The sequence below is a fragment of the Cucurbita pepo genome, chromosome LG01 (assembly GCF_002806865.2).
Source record: "Cucurbita pepo subsp. pepo cultivar mu-cu-16 chromosome LG01, ASM280686v2, whole genome shotgun sequence".
Classification (NCBI taxonomy): Eukaryota; Viridiplantae; Streptophyta; class Magnoliopsida; order Cucurbitales; family Cucurbitaceae; genus Cucurbita; species Cucurbita pepo.
Genome location: NC_036638.1, coordinates 1100249 through 1119272, shown reverse-complemented (window position 1 = coordinate 1119272; position 19024 = coordinate 1100249). Strand labels below are relative to the sequence as shown.

Below are 19024 nucleotides of genomic sequence, written 5' to 3'. Positions count from 1 at the left end.
TTTGGAGAGTTCTATTTTTTTTTTTTTAATTATAAATTTATCCATTATTCTTTATTAAATACCTAGCATTATCTCTATTATTTTAGAGTCAATTTGAACATAACTTAACCGACTATAACGTAAGTAGTTACTTAGAAAGCATTTAGGGAGGTAAATGGAAATTATTAAAATAATTCATATTGATCAATAATTCCTTCCTTTGCTTATGTAAGTACGGTCATGTGAGTATTTATAACCCTAAACTAAAGCTTCGCAAGCCATAATTCTCTCCATAATTTTGGCGGTGTTCTTATTCATCTTCTTCATCCTCATCTTCCTTCCTTTCAGTCTGCTTCGTTTTCATGGCGGTCAATGCGGAAAGGAGAAGAGAGACATTGGCGTCAAGTGAAGAGCGGAGCAGAGGAACGAGTCTCTGTCCTGAACAAGCCGAAACCAAAACCATGACAGAGATGAAAACAGAGCATGCAGAAACCATACCTGTAATATACTACCTCACACGCAATGGCCAGCTCGAGCATCCTCATTTGCTGGAGGTTCCTCTTTCTTCTTCCCGCGGACTCTTTCTCAGAGGTAAACTGAATCTTTTCTTTATTTCGTCGAACGATTTCTTTGTTTTTCAATTTTCATCTCAGTCTGATTTGCTTCTCAGATGTGATCAAAAGACTCGATATATTTCGAGGAGAATACTTTTCCAGAATGTACTCGTGGTCTTCGAAGCGGTAAGTACGGACGATTTTCTGTTTGTTTTGTGTGAAACGGTTGTTGAGAATACGATTTTCGTGTATTTTCCTTCTTGTTCTTCGTTTTTTTTTTTTTTTTTCAATCGATTAAACACAAATTCGCTTCATATATTACGATCAATCGAGCAATTACTTGCGATTTCAGGCGGTACAAAAGCGGATACGTATGGCAAGACCTATCAGACGACGATCTGATACATCCATCTCAAGGTCGAGAGTACATTCTCAAAGGATCGGAAGTGCGCTTGCTAGAGGCGTCTTCGAGTTTCCGATCTTGCGAATCATCATCATCGTTTTCGGAGTCGAAATTTTCATCAGAGACGAACAATTCGAGCACGGATTCGAATTTTGCCGTCGCGGTGAAGAGAAACAACCAGTCTTGGAATTCGCTGGAAGATCTTTGCAGAAACGTAGTGTACAAGGCGAAAATTTCCGGCGAAGGCGGCACGAACGTGGCGACGCAGACCGGCGAGAGGCGGCGTAAATGCACGGACGGCGGAGAGGAAGTTTCTAACTCTGGAGTTGCAAGAACGGAGAGCTTGAGGTCTGTGGATTGTGAAGGAGCGGCGGATTTGAGGGATCAGACGGCTGGGAAGAGCAATAGGTGGAAGACATCAACGGTTCTGATGCAGTTGATGAAGTGTAACTTTTAAAATTGCAATATATTTTCTTAAAATAATAAAAAATTTCCCTCATGTTTTTAATAATTATAATAATAATAATAAAAAGACCACATAATATAATTATACTTTTTTTAAAAAATCCCATAGTTTATTATATTGAGCCTTTTGAGCCCAAGCCCATTTAGCATCAAAAGCCCAAGCCCAACAAAGCATGAAAAAGGCCCAAGCATCACTCTTTTAATTGGATAAGGCTCCTTCCTAAGAAAATCAATATTATTCAAAAGGGTAGGCTTAAAATTAAAACAATTGTAGCTCTAAATAATTCCACTATTATAACTACTTTTATTCACTATATATTTAAAGTTGAGAATCTAACTAATAATATATCATTATTTTTTATTATTTTATAATTTTAAAATTAAACTACTACGTCATTATGTTATACTCACGCGTGTACATAATTATTACGACACAACTTTAAAATATTAGGAATGTATTAGCAACTAATTATAAGTAATTATTAAATACATCGAATAGATTTGATACGAAAAAAATAATATTTAAATAAAAAACAAAATTCCCATGGAAGCAAATATTTATCGTATAATACATTATACGTGTAAACACGGCTAAAATCATTAGTAAATAAAATTGTAATTGGAGGAAAAATGTTTTTTTTTTTTTTCGTTTATTTGGAAAATATGATATAAGGCAAAAACATGATTAAATTTGGAGTTCTCATGATCAAGCCACCAAAAAGAAAAATGCATCTTGTTAGTACATATATAATAAAGCTCGTAACTATTATGTTCACGAATTGTTCTGTATCTGGCTTGCTCAAATATTACAATATATTAACATTCAGCTATTAGAATAAAATTTTACAATACAAGTCATTGGGTCAAAATAAAGTTCGAATCTTCATTTCGAGAGTTAAGTACAAGACTATGGATCGTGGGGTTTTGAGTTTGATAATGAACTTCTATGGCTCGTGGGGTTTTGAGTTTGATAATGAACTTGCATTAGATGGTGAAGTTTATAGCCGGAACCCACAAAAAAAAAAAATAATAATAATAAATAAATAAATAAATAAATGAGAAAAATAGAAAGGGAGAAAGAATTAAGAAGAAAGGAATGAAATTTTGATGAACAGGACGCAGAATCAGCAAAGAAGGAAAGATTTGAAGTTGCCCATATCCGTCTACTCCAATTTTTTCTTATTTTTTTCACCTTTTGGTAGCCCACATTGTCCTTCCCCCCAACATGTAATTCCCCCAACATAACATGTAATTCCCCCAACATAACATGTAATTCCCCCAACATAACATGTAATTCCCCCAACATAACATGTAATTCGCCAATGCGTCACTTTTATGTTTTCCGCAACTTCTTTGCCTTCCTCTCAAACTTCTATTTCATATTCCTTCCATTTATTATTGCATGCTCTGAAATCAAAACCAGAAGAACCAACGCATATCCATCACTACCAAACTTAATCTCTTAGCCCCAAAAGCCTCAACCCTTCTTCCCTTCTTTTCCTACCCTTTTCTCTTCTTACTTCACAAACTTCGAATCTCACCCTTTTCCTCATGTGAATTCTCTACTCTTCTTCGATTTCCTTGGTGGGTTCTTCTGGGTGTTTCATATTTTCCCTCATCTTTCCTTCTTTTTCGAGTTTCGAATGGGACCCATTAGAGGGTTCAAGAGGAAGAAGAAGAAGGTTGACCAAAATGTCTTGGTTCCTTCTTCACTAACCTCTCAGCCCCAGCCCTTGGATTGGTGGGATGAGTTCTCTCAGAGGATTTCTGGTAACCCTCTTCTTTCCTACTTCTTTATTTTACTCTTTCTCTGTTTCTCCTTTATTCAATTTCTGCATTGCCCTTCCTCTTGCTTGATTGCTGTTTATTGGGTCTCTCGATTGAAATTCTGTGTCTCTGCTGTGGTTCTTTGACGCCTATGGAATGCACTGTTTAGTAATCATATATCTTCGCTTCTGTTCATAAACTCTCATATTCTTCCTCATAATCTCTTGAATCTTCAACTCTTTCTTTCATATCTCATTAACGTTGAGAGGGTCACGAGGGGCTGGATGTTCTTATGATCCTATGAGCATTACTGGTTTTGGAATGGATCGAGTCTGTTCGGCACCTGTTCTTAACTTGGATATGTTAGTTCATTTGGTGATTGAGGTATTCTAGAAGTGGCTACTCATTTAGATTGGATTGTTATGCTATATCTATATTGAGATGCTTTACATAGAGATAATGACAATGCTACTTGAAGAATGGGGTAATACTCCATCTTATTATATGAATTTCATCCCCCTAATATCCTCTTGGTTTCCTTTGCTAGTACCAGCAATGATGTGTTTAACATAGATATGTGCTATACCATTACTTTATCTTTGCCAACATCAAGTGGAACTTCCTAACATGGCTGTCTTGAGTTCCCTATGATTCACAACTCTCGTTTTCATTTTTATTGCATTAAAGTTAGTGTGAGCTCCCACATCGATTGGAGAGAGGAGCAAGTGCTAGTGAGGACACTGGGCCCCGAAGGGGGGTGGGTTGTGAGATCCCACATCGGTTGGAGAGGGGAATGAAACATTCTTTATAAGGGTGTAGAAACCTCTCCGTAGTAGACGCGTTTTAAAACCTTGAGGGGAAGCCTAGAAATTAAGCCCAAAGAGGACAATATCTACTAGCAGATGGAAGGATGACTCTGAAGTAATAATGTACATAATGCAGAGAAGAAGGGCCGGGGATGGACCGTATTCAACCTCAAGTATGTGTTTCTATGGCCTGCTATGTAGTATAGAATACGAGGGAAACAGAACAATAGTATAGATGAGATTCTGAGAGCCAATGTTCTTGGTTAGTACTCTTTGTTCTAGTTAAAGTAATCATGGCTGATGGCTACCGAATTCGATTCATTACATGTTGTATACCATAATGTAACCAGATTTAGCCGAAAATTTAGCATATGTTATCCTCCGGTGGCTCATTTGAGCCATCTTGGGAATATAGACGTTTAAGCTCTGGTTCGATTCAATATAGTAAAGCTGCAATGCACTAAAGATCATAGAAAACCATACTCTCGGACCTCTTCGACATGTTCACGTTTATTTCAACGTACTGATATGGCCAAATGCTCAAGATTTTTATGGTTTGTATGTTTTGCCAACACTTTCCAGGAGATTAGAATGACAAGAAAACTGGAAGTTTAGGGCAGCCCATATTTTTAGTATGTTTCTTTGATTGAATTCACAAATGAGACAGAAATTGTTTCTGTTCTTGACATTCAAAAGCTTTATTAGGACAGCAGTGCATGAAGCTGTTCTTTAGTGAAAGAACAAAAAACGGATCGTTCTCGAACGATCCCCTTGGAATTATTATTCTTAATACAAATTTGATTTTCTTTTAGCAGTAAGTTCCTAAGGTTTATCATGATATATACTTTATATTTCATGTCTAGTGTTCTTCAAACTTGATATACTTTATCAAGTTTTCTTTTCAAATTAGATATGTACTTCTTCCATGTCACAGTTTCTTTCCATTGTAATAGTAGCATGTTTCAGGCACCTATTTTAGCAAAGATTATTAGCCCACCTATTCAAAAAACAAAGATTTTTAGTATACATCAACTGAAGAACCTAATGGCTCAAACTTTAATCTCGAAGTCCCCGAAATATTGAGAAGTTGGCCATTGAAAGAGTAACCAAAGTATGAATGTGAGATCCCACGTTGGTTGGAGATGGTTGGAGAGGGGGACAAAACATCCCTTTTAAGGGTGTGGAAACATCTCTCTAGTAAACGTGTTTTAAAATTGTGAGGCTGACAACGATATGTAACGGGTCAAAGTGGACAATATCTACTAACGGCAAGCTTGGGCTGTTATAAATGGTATTAGACCCAGACATCAAGCGGTGGACCCCCAAGGTGGGTGGATTATGAGATCTCATATTGGTTGGAGAGGAAATGAAACATTCGTTATAAGTGTGTGGAAACCTCTCCCTTACAAATGCATCCGTGAGGCTGACAACGATATGTAATGGGTCAAACCGGACAATATCTACTAGCGGTGGGCTTATAAAAGAACATAATAACATGATCATGTAGTTAAGTATTATCCTGCTATATGTGGAGTTCAGTTTTATTGATTACCATTTCATCTATTTTCCTATTTCATGAGATGTTGGTTACAGATTAAGATGTTAATTAGTGTCACAAATGATGTCAGTTGGGACATCTTGGTCTGATGTTAATTTGTGTTACTAATGATGTCAGTCGATCTAGCTTTACTATGAATTATGTCTGTCGTACCTGAGAAAACAGTTGTTGTCAGGATCAGAAGATTTGCAGCAGGAACTGAATATGTTTTTTTTATCCATGTTTTTTTGCCTCCAAACAGGACCATTATCTGAGTCAAAGAACACAAATTTTGAGTCAGTATTCAAAATTTCAAGAAAGACATTCAGCTATATCAGTTCTCTTGTGAAAGAAGCAATGATGGCCAAAACTTCAAATTTTACTGACTTAAACGGGAAGCCTTTGTCTATAAATGACCAAGTCGCGGTTGCTCTTAGGCGGCTTAGCTCTGGAGAATCGTTATCGAATATCGGCGATTCATTTGGAATGAATCAATCATCAGTTTCCCAAATAACTTGGCGTTTCGTGGAGGCGATGGAAGAGAAAGGACTCCATCATCTTTCGTGGCCTTCAACCGAAGAAGGTATGGATGAGATAAAGTCGAAGTTTAAGAAAATCAAAGGGCTTCCTAATTGTTGCGGTGTAATCGAAACGACGCACATTATGATGACTTTGCCAACGACAGAATCTGCACACGGCGTGTGGCTGGATCGTGAGAAAAACTGTAGCATGCTGTTGCAAGTGATTGTAGATCCAGAAATGAGATTCTGTGATATCATCACAGGTTGGCCAGGAAGTTTGAGCGACGCTCTTGTGCTCCAAAGCTCGGGATTTTTCAAACTTTCCCAAGATGGGGAACGGTTAAACGGGAAGAAGATGAAGCTGTCAGAAAGCTCAGAAGTAGGAGAATACATTATAGGAGACTCTGGCTTCCCCCTCTTGCCATGGCTACTAACTCCGTATCAAGGGAAAGGGCTTTCGGATTATCAAACCGAGTTCAATAAGCGACATTTCGCCACGAGATTGGTGGCTCAAAGGGCATTGACAAGGTTGAAAGAGATGTGGAAGATCATTAAAGGGGTAATGTGGAAGCCTGACAAGCATAGGCTACCAAGGATTGTTCTTGTTTGCTGCTTACTTCACAATATCGTGATCGATATGGAGGACGAGGTGCAAGACGAAATGCCGTTGTCCCATCATCACGATCCGAGTTACCGACAGCAAAGTTGTGAATTCGTCGACAATACCGCTTCCATGGCAAGGGAGAAGCTCTCCATGTACTTATTGGGAAAGTTACCGCCCTAAGAAAACGTCGTCGTGCATCAAAACATTCTTTTTCCTTTTCATAGATTGATCTGTGGTGGTGTTAATTGATATTCAGTGGTTTAGATGTTATGGATGACATAAATTTGATTCATATCTATATAGCCTCTGGTGAGATTATGGTCTGCTGAACAGATATCATTCCCAGTTTCCTTTTTCTACAAACATCATGCTCTTTTGGACCCTTTTTTTTTTTTAAATCATACCAAACTGTTTACAATTTACAACTGTTCTTGATTGGATTTAGAGTTTATATCCACTTGTTTTATATATTTGCATTCATGCTTCGTTCATGGTTCGTCCATTCTAACGGTTACTTTTGATGAATTTTAAAATTTTTAAAAATACTCTTACGGGTAGTACTATATTTAAAACATACCTATAACATTTTAAAATAGTATTAACATTCTTTACCTTTATAAAAAAAATTTACCGTCAATATATATACATACGAAGATTGTCTATTTACACCTCATACATTATCTTAAAAAAATTTAATATTACTGTTAAAAGTTGATGAATATTTTTTTACACGAGGTCGTAAATGTATTTAAAAAAAGATTTTTAGGTATTTTTGAATTTTTTTTAAAATTAAAAGTTTTTTTTTTTTTTTTTTTTTTTTTTTTTTTTTTTTNCAAGAAAATTGGGAGGCAGGCGGCAAGACGTTTCTGTGATGATTGAAGTTTGAAGATTAAACTTCTCCGTATGATGTGAACGGAAATGGAAATGTAGCATTTGATGGAAGGCGATAATTTCCAGTCCGCTGCGCAGTCGTCATTGCCCAGTAAACCGCTCTTCTTTTTCCGTGTTTTGCTTTGATAATCATGCCTCTCTCTCATTGTTAACCTTAATCGAATGCTTGAATCGTGCTAGAAATTTCGCATTCAGTTTCGTAATGGTTGGAATTTCAGGGGAGGGGAGGGGGTTGGTATAACTAATCATATTCTACGGCTTGGTTAGAGGCCTAAATACCGCCAAATTTCCAATTCCCATTGGAAGTTTGCGCCCTACTTGATCTGTATTTTCTTTATGTTGAATATCAGAAATGATTTTTCTATTGGATTTATATCATCAAGCTCTTATCTCGTTTATCTAATGTTTTTCCCTCGTTAAATCCCTAATTATGTTGATGAGAATTATGATCGCTTCATTCTAGGTTGGGGTATCAATAGAACAGCAGGAAAGTGTACAGAAATGACCTCTCAATAGTTAGTTCCATTCATATTGAGCAACAATTTTCATAGTGGAACAAGTTGGTTTGGGGAGGGACAAGTTTTGTTGTTATAAATCTGAACAGAAACATGAGAATTTGGAATGTTGTAAGAAAATGCATTGTATTTACAGTAAACTAAACGCATGAAACTCGTTGTATGATCAAACATGGCTAGTAAGAACATTTGACAATCTTCTTTTTGTTGAATATTTCAAACAGGGGAGAAAAAGAAGAAGAAGAACCATGGTTTTGCCTGAGAGTGGGGCTTGCGTGTGTATAGGTAAAAAGTATAGCAAGTTGTTGGGATAATGATGTTAGAGCTTTTCTTGTTTGACTTTGCAGTTCAAGGATGGCGTTCTTCAATTCCACCTCAACTTTTTGTATTCTGCTAACTACTGTGGACGAACATTACAGGTGAGGAAGGTTAGCGGTTAGAATTAGTTTTGATTTTGAAAAATGACTACAAATTTGGAAATGGTTATGTTATGCCTTGTGATATGAACTCTATATTTGGCCCCTAAGACCATGAACTTGCGTTAGTCCAAAAGTAAGACTAGACTGGACCTCTTGCATTTATACTTGAAAGCTCTGTTCATTAAAGCTACTTTTGGCTTTTGGGGATCCAAAGTGGCAAAGACAAACATGTTTTTGGCTACACTCACTACCTTGCTTTAATGTTGGAGCTTCCAATTTTCATCTCCACATTTGTTGAATGCTACAAACGAAAAAAACAAAAATATGTCAGTTTCAAGTTCTTGATTTCTTTTTTCGTTAGTTCAACAAGTGGGGTGGGGAGAGATAGTGAGATGTCGAGTCGAGGTGAAATGGTGAACTCGCCTAGATGATGCTTGCACATGGTTGTCTGACGCTCGCTAGTCGGTGGTTGCTTTTCACTAAGATGAGACGCCCTATAGAACCTATGACCTTTTAATCGAGAGCATATGTTATTAGAAAAGCTATATTTAGACTCAATCATTAAAGACAAATTGAAAAAATGGTGACTAGGACTTTACTATTTGTTCCATGTATGTAGGCATGTTTTGGTTGTTACTACAGGTGCTGGCCATGTACAGGGGTATATGGCTCCTGGCGTCGAAACGTCTCCTTTGTAATGGGAACTTGACGACGAGTTTACAACTACCATTGCTATTGGTCTCTTTTTTTTTTTAGCTTGAGTAGAAAATTCCTGAAAGGTGGCTAAATTGTTTAACACCATTGACTTTTGGCTTATATTTGTGTGAACTGGTAGTTTAAAGAAGCAGCCTTTTTTTTGTTTGAAGCAGCCTTGTTTTTGTTTGTTCTTACTGTTTTCCATGTGTGCTGCTAAACAACCAACCCACCCGGTAATTAACACTCCAGAATTTACATTTCAGAGGGCAAGATTTTCAAACATCAAGATTCTTATCGGCATCAGTGTTATGCTGAAGAACTCGAGACACCGTGCGAAATAGGTAACCGTATATGATTATGCTCTTTCTGTTTGATGTTCAAACCTTTGGGACTGCCTGCTTGGATTATAAATGGTAGCTGACCTTAGTTTTTAGGACACTGCTTGTTGTCATTGACCACAGAAGGAGATTCGGCTAAGATTTTTTAGCTGTCATTAAGACGTTCTAGCAATTAAGGTTTCAACGATAAGATCAAAAAGATTGCTTGAGCTTTATTCGAAATCTAGTGTGCAAATGGCTCCGTACTTGCTTAAGTCAATGCATATCTCTCAACAAGTCACCAATAAGGTGAGAATAATGTGAAGTGGACTAATCTTAATTTGATTTGTTTATGAGCATTTAGTCTTGACTTTTCTAGAGCCCCTTCCTTGACTTCACATCAAATGCAAGCTACACGACGATACCTGACCGAGTACCGGGTGTAGAGGTATACTTTAAAATATAGCTTTGTATGAATCAACTGCCGAATTTATTAATCTTTGGACGTTTTTTTTTTTATTATTATTGGAGGATATTCCTTTAAATGCTTGGAACGATTGAGCTCTAGCCATTGAGACGTATGTCTATGACTAAAAGATCGAAAGTTAAAATCTCTCCACTCACATGTTGATGAACTAAAAGAACTGTTTTATATAACGGTGATGGATGTAGTTTGTATGGCTCTCCGAACCAAGCTAAATAGTTTCCTATCACTAGGCTCCCTGACATCTTCAAGAGTTTCAGTTGAACAGGTGCACTCGCTGAAGGAAGCTTTCCAACACGAAAGAGGCCAATTCCACTTGTTCGGATTAGGAAAGAGTAGGTGCAAGTAGAGAAGAGAACACTTAACATTGACCTCACCCGATAGATATGCAATAAATGAATAAATAACTGAGTTTACTTTTTGTCTTAGCTTTTCATTTTTATACTCAATGTCACCACTTGTTTGAAATTCCCTGCATTTGGTACTCTCTTCCTTCCTCCATCATCCAATGAATATGTTTCTTTACATTGGAACCCTCTCTTCACTTATATTCATTCAGTATTTATGATTTAAAGTGTTATTCAAGGGTTCTATGAGTTTTTAATGCCTTTTTTCTAACCCGAGCATAGCTTTAATGGGTTAAGACGTTACAACTTTGACCAAAAGGTCGAGTTCGAATCTCTACATTGTGAACGGTTGAACTAAAAAAAAGTGTTCTTTCCTGCTCGAACCTGGGTTTATCTCAAGAGTTAATAAAATGAAAATTAAAAAATCAAAAATAAAAAATCGATTATTTGGTGTTTTAATATTGAAAGAATTGCAAGTAAAATTTTAATATAGTAATTTTTTTAAAGTCTAATTTCTAATTAATGAGGTGATGTATTAGCAATATTTTTCTAAAATTATTTCATCCACTTACTCTATTAATATTAATTATTTATTAATCTATTAATATTAATTATTTATTAATCTATTAATGTTAATTATTTATTAATTATAGGCGAAAATGGAGGCTGTGAATCTCCCTCATATTTCTTTTGCGTATTTTATAATCTTCTTAGATTTATTTAATATATTGCTTTCAATTTCAACACTTTTCCACTTTACCTACGAAAAAGAAATAATAATAATGCTTTTCCATACGAAAACTATTCTTTTTTTAATTTATAAAATTAGTTTATTAATAAATTAGGTTTTTTAGTTTTCAATTTTTGGGTTAATTTTTTAAAAATGTTTTTAAAAAATAGTGTTTATAAACTTAATTTTTTAAAAAAAGGAATAATAAAAAATCAATATATAAAATTTATTTATATATATTATTTCTGGTCTAAATGCAACGCTCACTCAAATTTTATTTTTAGTATTTGAATTATTTGAGCTCTAAATAAATGAAGAGTTTAAGTTCGTGTTTGTGTCACTAGTATCTTAACCTATTAATAAAAAGTCTGAACTTTTAGATCTTATGGATAACAATTGATTGCGGCTTGCCACGAAAATCAATTCCATGACTTATATAAACCCGCTTATTTAAATGTATTAAATGTAACGAAAGGAACTATGATAAAATTTTATATATAATTTAGAGGCTAAAATAAAATAGATACGAAAGTCGAGTAATACGTCAAGATTTGAACTAAAAAATCACAACTATTTACCAAACTCAACCTTCCCCAAAACCAAATCCAACCTTGAGATAGAAAAAATGGGATATCAGAAATCAACTGGAAATGGTTCGAGTCATCTTGACCATAGCCATCGAAATTAAGCTTAGAAATCAAAATGAATCAACAAGTATGAACATTATGAGGTAGCGTCGGTCCAACCCAACCCAACCATACTCAAAAATTAATTTCTTGTTTCTAATATATATATATATATATTAAAGAAAATTAAGGATTATAGATAAAACTTTATATTTATTTGTGTACAATTAATTTATATATAAATTTATTTGTTATTATAAAACATCTTTCTAATTTTTTTAATTGAAATATGATATTTTTATTTAGCTATATGTTTTGAATTAATTTATTAGTTAAACTTGTTATAATTTAGTATTTATAGTCTTAAACGTTATAATTAATTTCTATGGTTTAATAAAACCCTAAAAAAATAGAGCATTTCATAACTATAGACTAATAATGAGCTATTCTTTAAAATTTTAGGACCAAATTATAATTTAAGACTATTCATTTCATAGTTTTTTTTTTTTTTTTTTTTTTACCAAAATTTATAACTCTTGGAAATTTTTATTTTTTATTTTTAATGGGTATTGTTTTATCTCAACAACTCAATTTTTTTTTAAATAAATAATAAAAAGACAATGTTATAAGTCTATTATTAATTAATCTTGTAATTAAAAAAGAAATTTAAATAAATGAATTAAAATGGGAAAAGAAAAAGAAAAAAAAGGAACGGAAATTAGGGTTAGTGGGAAAAGGGTTTGTTTTTGTTGGCGTAGTGGGTGTGTTGGATTTTGGTGCTACCATATGCAATTTACCAAATTATTTGACAACATTTATATATGCAACTACCCATTCATATTCCTTATCTTTCAATATATTTCTATTAATATTATCATATACTTACACCCATTGGATTATCTTTTCAAATTGTTTATTTTTACTTTCTAATAATGCTAATTTTTATAATAAGATTACAATTTTTAGTCCTATCTCTCTCATTTTTAAGATTTTTTATTTTTTTATAAGAAAAAAACATTAATTAATATGCGAGTCTTAATTAAAGAGTCTCTTCTAGTAAAGTTAAGACTCTTCAGTTATTATCCACCAAGCCTTATAAATTGAGTCGAGTGGCTATTATTATACCTAGTATTTTCGTAAATTAAAAATTAAAAATTAAAAACGATGAGTTTGAAAAACAAATTTCGAAACTGAAACAAAAGATCAGAAACTTTTTTTTTTTTTTTTCCGTCTGTTTTGTTAAGTGTACGGTTCCACACGCTTAATTATTATTGTAGAAATTACACCAAAATAGCCCCAAGATTTTTTTTTAATCTTTAAAATTTGGCTAAGAATCCTAAAATGTAGAATATATACGGAAATTTCTCAGAAGCATAATCCTAATTAAATGAACCGTAATTATTAGAAATGTAAAGCTTGGGAAATTTACGTATATGTGAAATGTAATTGAAGAACAACAATGAATTATTTCTTGAAACTAATACCGACTTAAAAAGTATCTTTGTGCTAAAATGATAGAAGATCGAAATTAACCAAACAGCACAACGAATTAAAATTACTTCCAAGAGATCGTATGATGATCGCATACCAAATTGATTAAAAGCAATTTTTCACATGAATTATCGGCACGGAGATTGATTCCAACTATATGAAGATCTGGATTTATATATATATATGTATCGTTGTAAACGAACAAAGAGATCTAGAATACAGTATCAAAAAAGAAAAGGAAAGGAAAAAAAATAAAATCGAAAAGACAAAAACTCATCCTGTTCGATCTGCTTAAATATGTACTTTAAATTCAGAGAAACAATCAAGCATGGATATACTCTTTCCAAGCTGCAGAAACTTACTATCGTTCTCAGACGGAGTCAAGTTGAGATCCAAGCACAAAATCCTCCCACCGCCGTTCGTCTTCTTGACCAGAGGCGGTTGAGAGCGCGGCGGAGGAGATAAACTACTCGGATGATGATTATTCGTAAGGCGACCGTGATCGGTCAACAACGTGGTGGCTCTATGTCTCCTCATATGTCCTCCTAGGGCTTGGCCAATCGCAAACTCCAATCCACAGATACTACACTCGTGCGTCTTCGGCTTTGTTGGAGAACCTTGCGAGGAAGATCCATCTGAGTTTCCACCGTCAATCCGCGGCTTCTTGTGACTGGCACGGTGGCCGCCAAGCGCCTGAAACGACGGAAACTGCCGATTGCAAGTCTTGCACTCGAAAACACGATTCGGAGATAAAGAAGGAGGAGAAGAAGAAGATTCGAAATCTGCGGTAGTGGTGGTAGCGCTGCTGCGAGAAAGTAACATCAAGCAGTTCGCCATGGTTGTTACGCTCTCCAGGTCTCTCTCTCTTTTCATCATGATGAAACGCAAATTAAATGATTCTTTCTCTCTCTCTCTCTCTCTCTCTCTCTTGGCTGGTGTGTGTGTGAAGAGATGGAAACGGAAATGGCGTTTTGTTTCGATTGAGTGAAGGAATAGACCTCTGAACTGGATTGGTGGTGTTTATATATGCGCGAGAGGAGAGAGAGAAAGACGGTCAGTTGACATTTTGTAATGACAGTTGGGCCCTCGGTATCTTGTTCCAGAAGCAAGAGGGAGTATTGGAGAAATTGGGGAATTCAGTGAGGGTAATTTCGTCATTTGGATTAAACGACATAAAATAAACGCGTCAGCATGAGAACATGGCCGCGTGCTTCAGTAAAGATTAATATATTTCAATCTTATTTTAATCATTTTTTAAAAATATTTAGGAATTTATTTTTGTAACATTAAAAAGATAAAAAAAAGAAAATTAATGATTGGAGTTTCCCAAAATGTCCTTTTCTTTTGCAAATTGAGTCCTTAATCTATAGGGATGCCCTATAGAAGTTTTAGGGGTAGGGTGTGTGACCAAAAACAATGAACTACGCGACATTTATTTTTAATTACGGAAAAAAACGCTCCTATTACTTCATTTAATAATTATGTCAATTTTAAAATAAATAATTTATGACAGTTGATATTCAAGAACACTCTACAAATTTTTTTTTTAATCAAAAAAATCTTATTCAAAACGGTAGAAATAATAAATAAAAAAACAATTAAAAATCATTTTAATTTCTAAATTTTATTATTTTTTATTTTAATTACAAATTTTTTTAGAGTATTTATTTAATTTATTGTTTTATGTTATTATAATACATTATCACGTCAGATTGATATATGCTTATTTTCTTGAAACTAAGATTGATTGACACATGAGTCAGTTGTTAATAGTTGTACACATGAGTCAGTTGTTAATAGTTGTATCGGAACAAGTCTAGATGGTCGATGTATCCTGAGACATGGGACAACATCACGATGCATGAGTCATGTTGTTGGGATTTGAGATGATAATGAGATGCGACGTTGCTGTGTTGCAATGATTGACATAAACGCACGAACAATGTGCATGGTTGAACAAGTTTGGATTCTGCACAAGCAATGTTTAGTTGGCGAAGGTTTGTCAAAGTCACGCAACTAGATGAAAAATGAATATGGGACTTGAGTTTCTTTTAAGGCTGTCGTGAACGTGTCAAAATCACGGTGACTGACACAATATTTAAAATATAATAATTTTAATATCTAAAAACAGAAATAAATGTTTTTAATGGCAAAAGGAAAATAAATAAGTTTACATATTTTAAAAGCTTAAAAATTAAAATAGCTAATTTTTGCAATTTAAAAAAGAGATGAACGCCGCAAGTAAAACGCGGAGTTTAATGGACGTTGACCGTTGTACCACTTGTACTTAAAAGGGCACCAACGGAAAACAAAAAAGGTGGGGACCATCCCCTTTCCTTTTTCTTTTTATTTTTTAAATTTAAATGCTTACGTGTACGGTTTCAGATGACTGGTCTGTCCAAGTCAACATAGTGATGTGGGAAGCCACCCCATTGGGGTCCACATGGGCACATGCCAATTGCCAACGCATAATTTCTAGGAAATTTCTGTTTTCAATTCCATTTGTTTAAAATCTGATTGTCAATTTTGGAAATTGACAAAAAGAGTTTATTGAAAAAGAAAGTTGTTTTGTATTTTTGGATTTCTCTCTAACCCTAAATTATTTAATTAAAAATAATAATAATAAATTCATCCTCAGTAGATATTATCATATTTATATTTTTGTTCAAGATTTAAAAAAGCATTTATAAGGAAGCATTTCGAATTGGTTCTGTAATATCACAGGTCATAATTAATATTTTAAAATTAGAGTAAATAAAATATAATAAATTGATGAGATGGAAGAGATTTGGGGGTCTGGTGGCAATTGATTAGGACCAGAACATGAGGAACTGTTGTAACGGTGGCAGATTATTTCTCAACTCAACTCCATCTACTTTTGAAAATTTTCTTTTAATTTATTAATTATTATTATTTTATTTTGTTTTATTTTATTTTATTTTATTTTAATAGGAGGAGGAAAAGGGGTGGGGGCGGTGTGGAGGCCTTATCTTTTTTATTTTATATTTATTATCAGTACACAACATTGACTTAATTCTCTCTTTTTTTTTTTCAAAATATTTAAAGGAAAAAAAAAAAAAACCATTGGCCTAGAGAAAAGTTAGTAGGGAAGGGCGAACGTTTATGTAACGCTCGTATATCATAGTTTCATTCAGAAAGATAGAATGTTTCGGACTTCAGTATGTTATAATACCGGAACCGTTTAAGTTATTAAATTTCTACGGTTATATTGTTATTAAAGTATCTCTAGATATTGCTACGTTTGATTCTCTTTTTAAATCAAATTTAATATTCTTAAAAAAAAATAAAAAAAAAGACACGAAATTGTGAAACTGCACGTTAGTTGGATAGAGGAATGAATCATTTCAGAGTGTGAAAATCTCTTCCTAGTATACGTGTTTTAAAAACGTTAGGCTGATAACGACATGTAACGGACTAAAATGGACAATATCTACTAGTGGTCGGCTTGGACTATTACAAATGATGTGAAAGCGATGTGCCAGTAAAGTCAAATATCGGTTGGAGAAGGGAATGACACATTCCTTATAAGGGAAATAATCATATGTTAAGAGAGAGCTTGAGTTGTTACAAATGGTATAAAAGCTAAATATGAGACGAAACGAAACATTTATTATAAAGGCAATCATTATCCGTTAGCAGTGGATTTCGACTATTATAAATGGTATTAGAGTTAGATATCAGACAGTATGTTAATGAAGTCTAATGTTAATTGGAGACAAGACGAACGGTATCAGAGTCAAGACACGGGTCAGAGAGGGGACAAATGGTATCGGAGCCATATACAGAACGATGTGTTCAACGAAACATTCCTTATAAGGGCAATCATCGTACTCTACAACTATAAATTTAATCGTTAAACGTTGAGCCTATCTAAAAAAGAAAAATTAAGAAATGAAAAAGTCTTTTAAATAATAATTATTCAAAAATTTAAAACGGCACGGAGGTGGTGGAAACCACATCCCGGGCTTGGGCGGGTGCCTTCAAACACGGCGGAACGAAGCTTCCCATATTTTGTTGCTTACTTGAATTCCGTACACTTTCTTTCTTTATTTTTTCCACGCGCTTCACCTCTCCCTCTCAATCTCAATACATCTTTTCAATAATTATTAAATTTTCTTTAAGTTTATTTTTAATTTAAATATTTATTCAATAAATAATTTCAAATTAAAGATCAACCAATATAAACCATTAAACATAATTTTTTAGACGTATATTGTATTTTTCATCCATACACGAGATGTAATATTATATAATTAAGTACGATTTATTTTAATTAATTTTAAGGTACGGAGACGTTATTGTCGATAACAACATAATTTAGCATGTCCATTCTCCATCGGGCTCATTATCATATACCAACACAAAGTCTTTGAAATTTTTTTTTGATCGCAACCGCCACGTGGTCAATTTGAATAATTAATGTATTTATTATATGGTTGATGATAGACTACCAAAGCTTATGTACGTACCATTCTATTTTAATTAAGTGGTTGGACGTGATATTCATTTATTTCAAGCTTTCAATAACTATATAATATATATATATAAATAAATAAAAATATATATTATTTTATCTCGGAAATCTTTTTATATTAAAAATTGGATAAAAATGGAGTTTTTTTTTTTAATAGAGGGACTATTTTGATAATGGGACAATATAAATGGATTGTTTTGTCATTTCAAAGGAGTAATAAGAAAAAAAAAAGTAATTTTAAATAATTTTAAAAATGATTTAATTTTTATTTTATTTTATAAAAATGGCAATGTATTTTTTAATAGGATCTGTTGAGACAAAAATACCCTCAATTTTCTACTTTTAGCTCAACTAACAACAAAATGGAATATATTAAAGAGGAGAGAGTTGGATTTTATTTATTTGTCCAAAATATACCTTGATTTATGGAATTTTAGTGGTTTTAATTAAATTTGAGATGAATTTTTTTTATAATTAATAAAATTATAAAATTTAGATCCCTATTTTTCTTGAGGGCATTTTAGTCTTTACATAAATCCCAAATAATATTTAATAAAAAACTTGGTTGGACATATTTCAAAACCCACAACCGTTGCACTATTTACCTGCCTTTATTGGGCTACATTTATGTCGGTCCATGTTTCTTTATTCCGGCCCATTCCGGCCCATTAACTTAATTTGTCGTAAAAGTAAATATATACAAATAAATTCAAAAAATAATTTTGTGATGATTTTTCTTCTAGAAGTGTAATAAATACGTGACTTTAATTGATATGATTTATAAATTTAAATAAGGGGTAAAAAAGGAAATTTGTTTGAGAAGGGATGGGCACAATCAATGTCAAATTTGTTCAAATTTCATTTTTTTGTTGTTGTTTTATTTGTATAATTGAAGAACCCCAATCATGGTAGAAGAGAAAATTATTATTGACGTCATAAATTAATAATGTTTATTTATTATTTTATATCGGTTGAGGAGGAAAACGAAATATTTTTTATAAAATGATGAAAATCTCTTCCTAACACGCGTTTAAAAACTGTGAAACTGACAACGGTACATAACGGGTCAAAGCGGACAATGTCTACTAAGAATGGGTTGAACAGTTATAAATGGTATCAAAGGTAGATGCCGGGCAGTGTGCCACGAAGAAAGTTTTGAAAAAGAAAATTTAAGAGATTAATATATTGTAATTAAAAATCTATAAACAATTATATAAATTTAGGTTTAGTTTGACTTTAAGAGTATTTTTTAATTAAAAAATGTTAACAATTATTTGAATAAGAGATGACTTTGAAAGAATGTTGGATTGTGATTTAAAGTAATTAGGGTTAGTAGCTGTTAAATCATTTCTTAGCTCAATTATTGGAACATAAAAG

General features: G+C 33.4%; 3 protein-coding genes and 1 long non-coding RNA gene across 10 annotated transcripts; 3 read left to right on the top strand and 1 right to left on the bottom strand.

Moving 5' to 3' along the window:
* Positions 1 to 260: 260 nt before the first annotated feature.
* On the top strand, positions 261 to 1406 carry LOC111811511. The gene is made up of 3 exons (XM_023698402.1): positions 261 to 570; positions 650 to 719; positions 886 to 1406. Exons 1-3 carry the CDS (start codon positions 342 to 344, stop codon positions 1391 to 1393), a joined length of 807 nt encoding a protein of 268 aa, XP_023554170.1. The 5' UTR covers positions 261 to 341; the 3' UTR covers positions 1394 to 1406.
* Positions 1407 to 2713: 1307 nt separating this feature from the next.
* LOC111790991 (protein ALP1-like) lies at positions 2714 to 6962 on the top strand. Its single transcript, XM_023672153.1, has 2 exons — positions 2714 to 3171; positions 5774 to 6962. The coding sequence occupies exons 1-2, from the start codon at positions 3045 to 3047 to the stop codon at positions 6814 to 6816; spliced, it is 1170 nt and encodes a 389-aa protein (XP_023527921.1). The 5' UTR covers positions 2714 to 3044; the 3' UTR covers positions 6817 to 6962.
* Positions 6963 to 7478: 516 nt separating this feature from the next.
* On the top strand, positions 7479 to 10483 carry LOC111790553. Of its 7 annotated transcripts, none has more exons than XR_002814497.1 (5): positions 7479 to 7618; positions 8267 to 8461; positions 9421 to 9498; positions 9619 to 9922; positions 10147 to 10483. It is a non-coding gene; the product is annotated as an uncharacterized LOC111790553 (long non-coding RNA). The 7 variants fall into 7 exon arrangements; XR_002814486.1 differs by having other exon boundaries at positions 9592 to 9922; XR_002814490.1 differs by having other exon boundaries at positions 8267 to 8470; positions 9421 to 9783; positions 9854 to 9922.
* A 2814-nt stretch (positions 10484 to 13297) lies between these two features.
* LOC111810929 (zinc finger protein ZAT12-like) lies at positions 13298 to 14131 on the bottom strand. The gene has a single exon (XM_023697782.1). It carries the CDS (start codon positions 14026 to 14028, stop codon positions 13444 to 13446), a length of 585 nt encoding a protein of 194 aa, XP_023553550.1. The 5' UTR covers positions 14029 to 14131; the 3' UTR covers positions 13298 to 13443.
* Positions 14132 to 19024: the final 4893 nt, after the last annotated feature.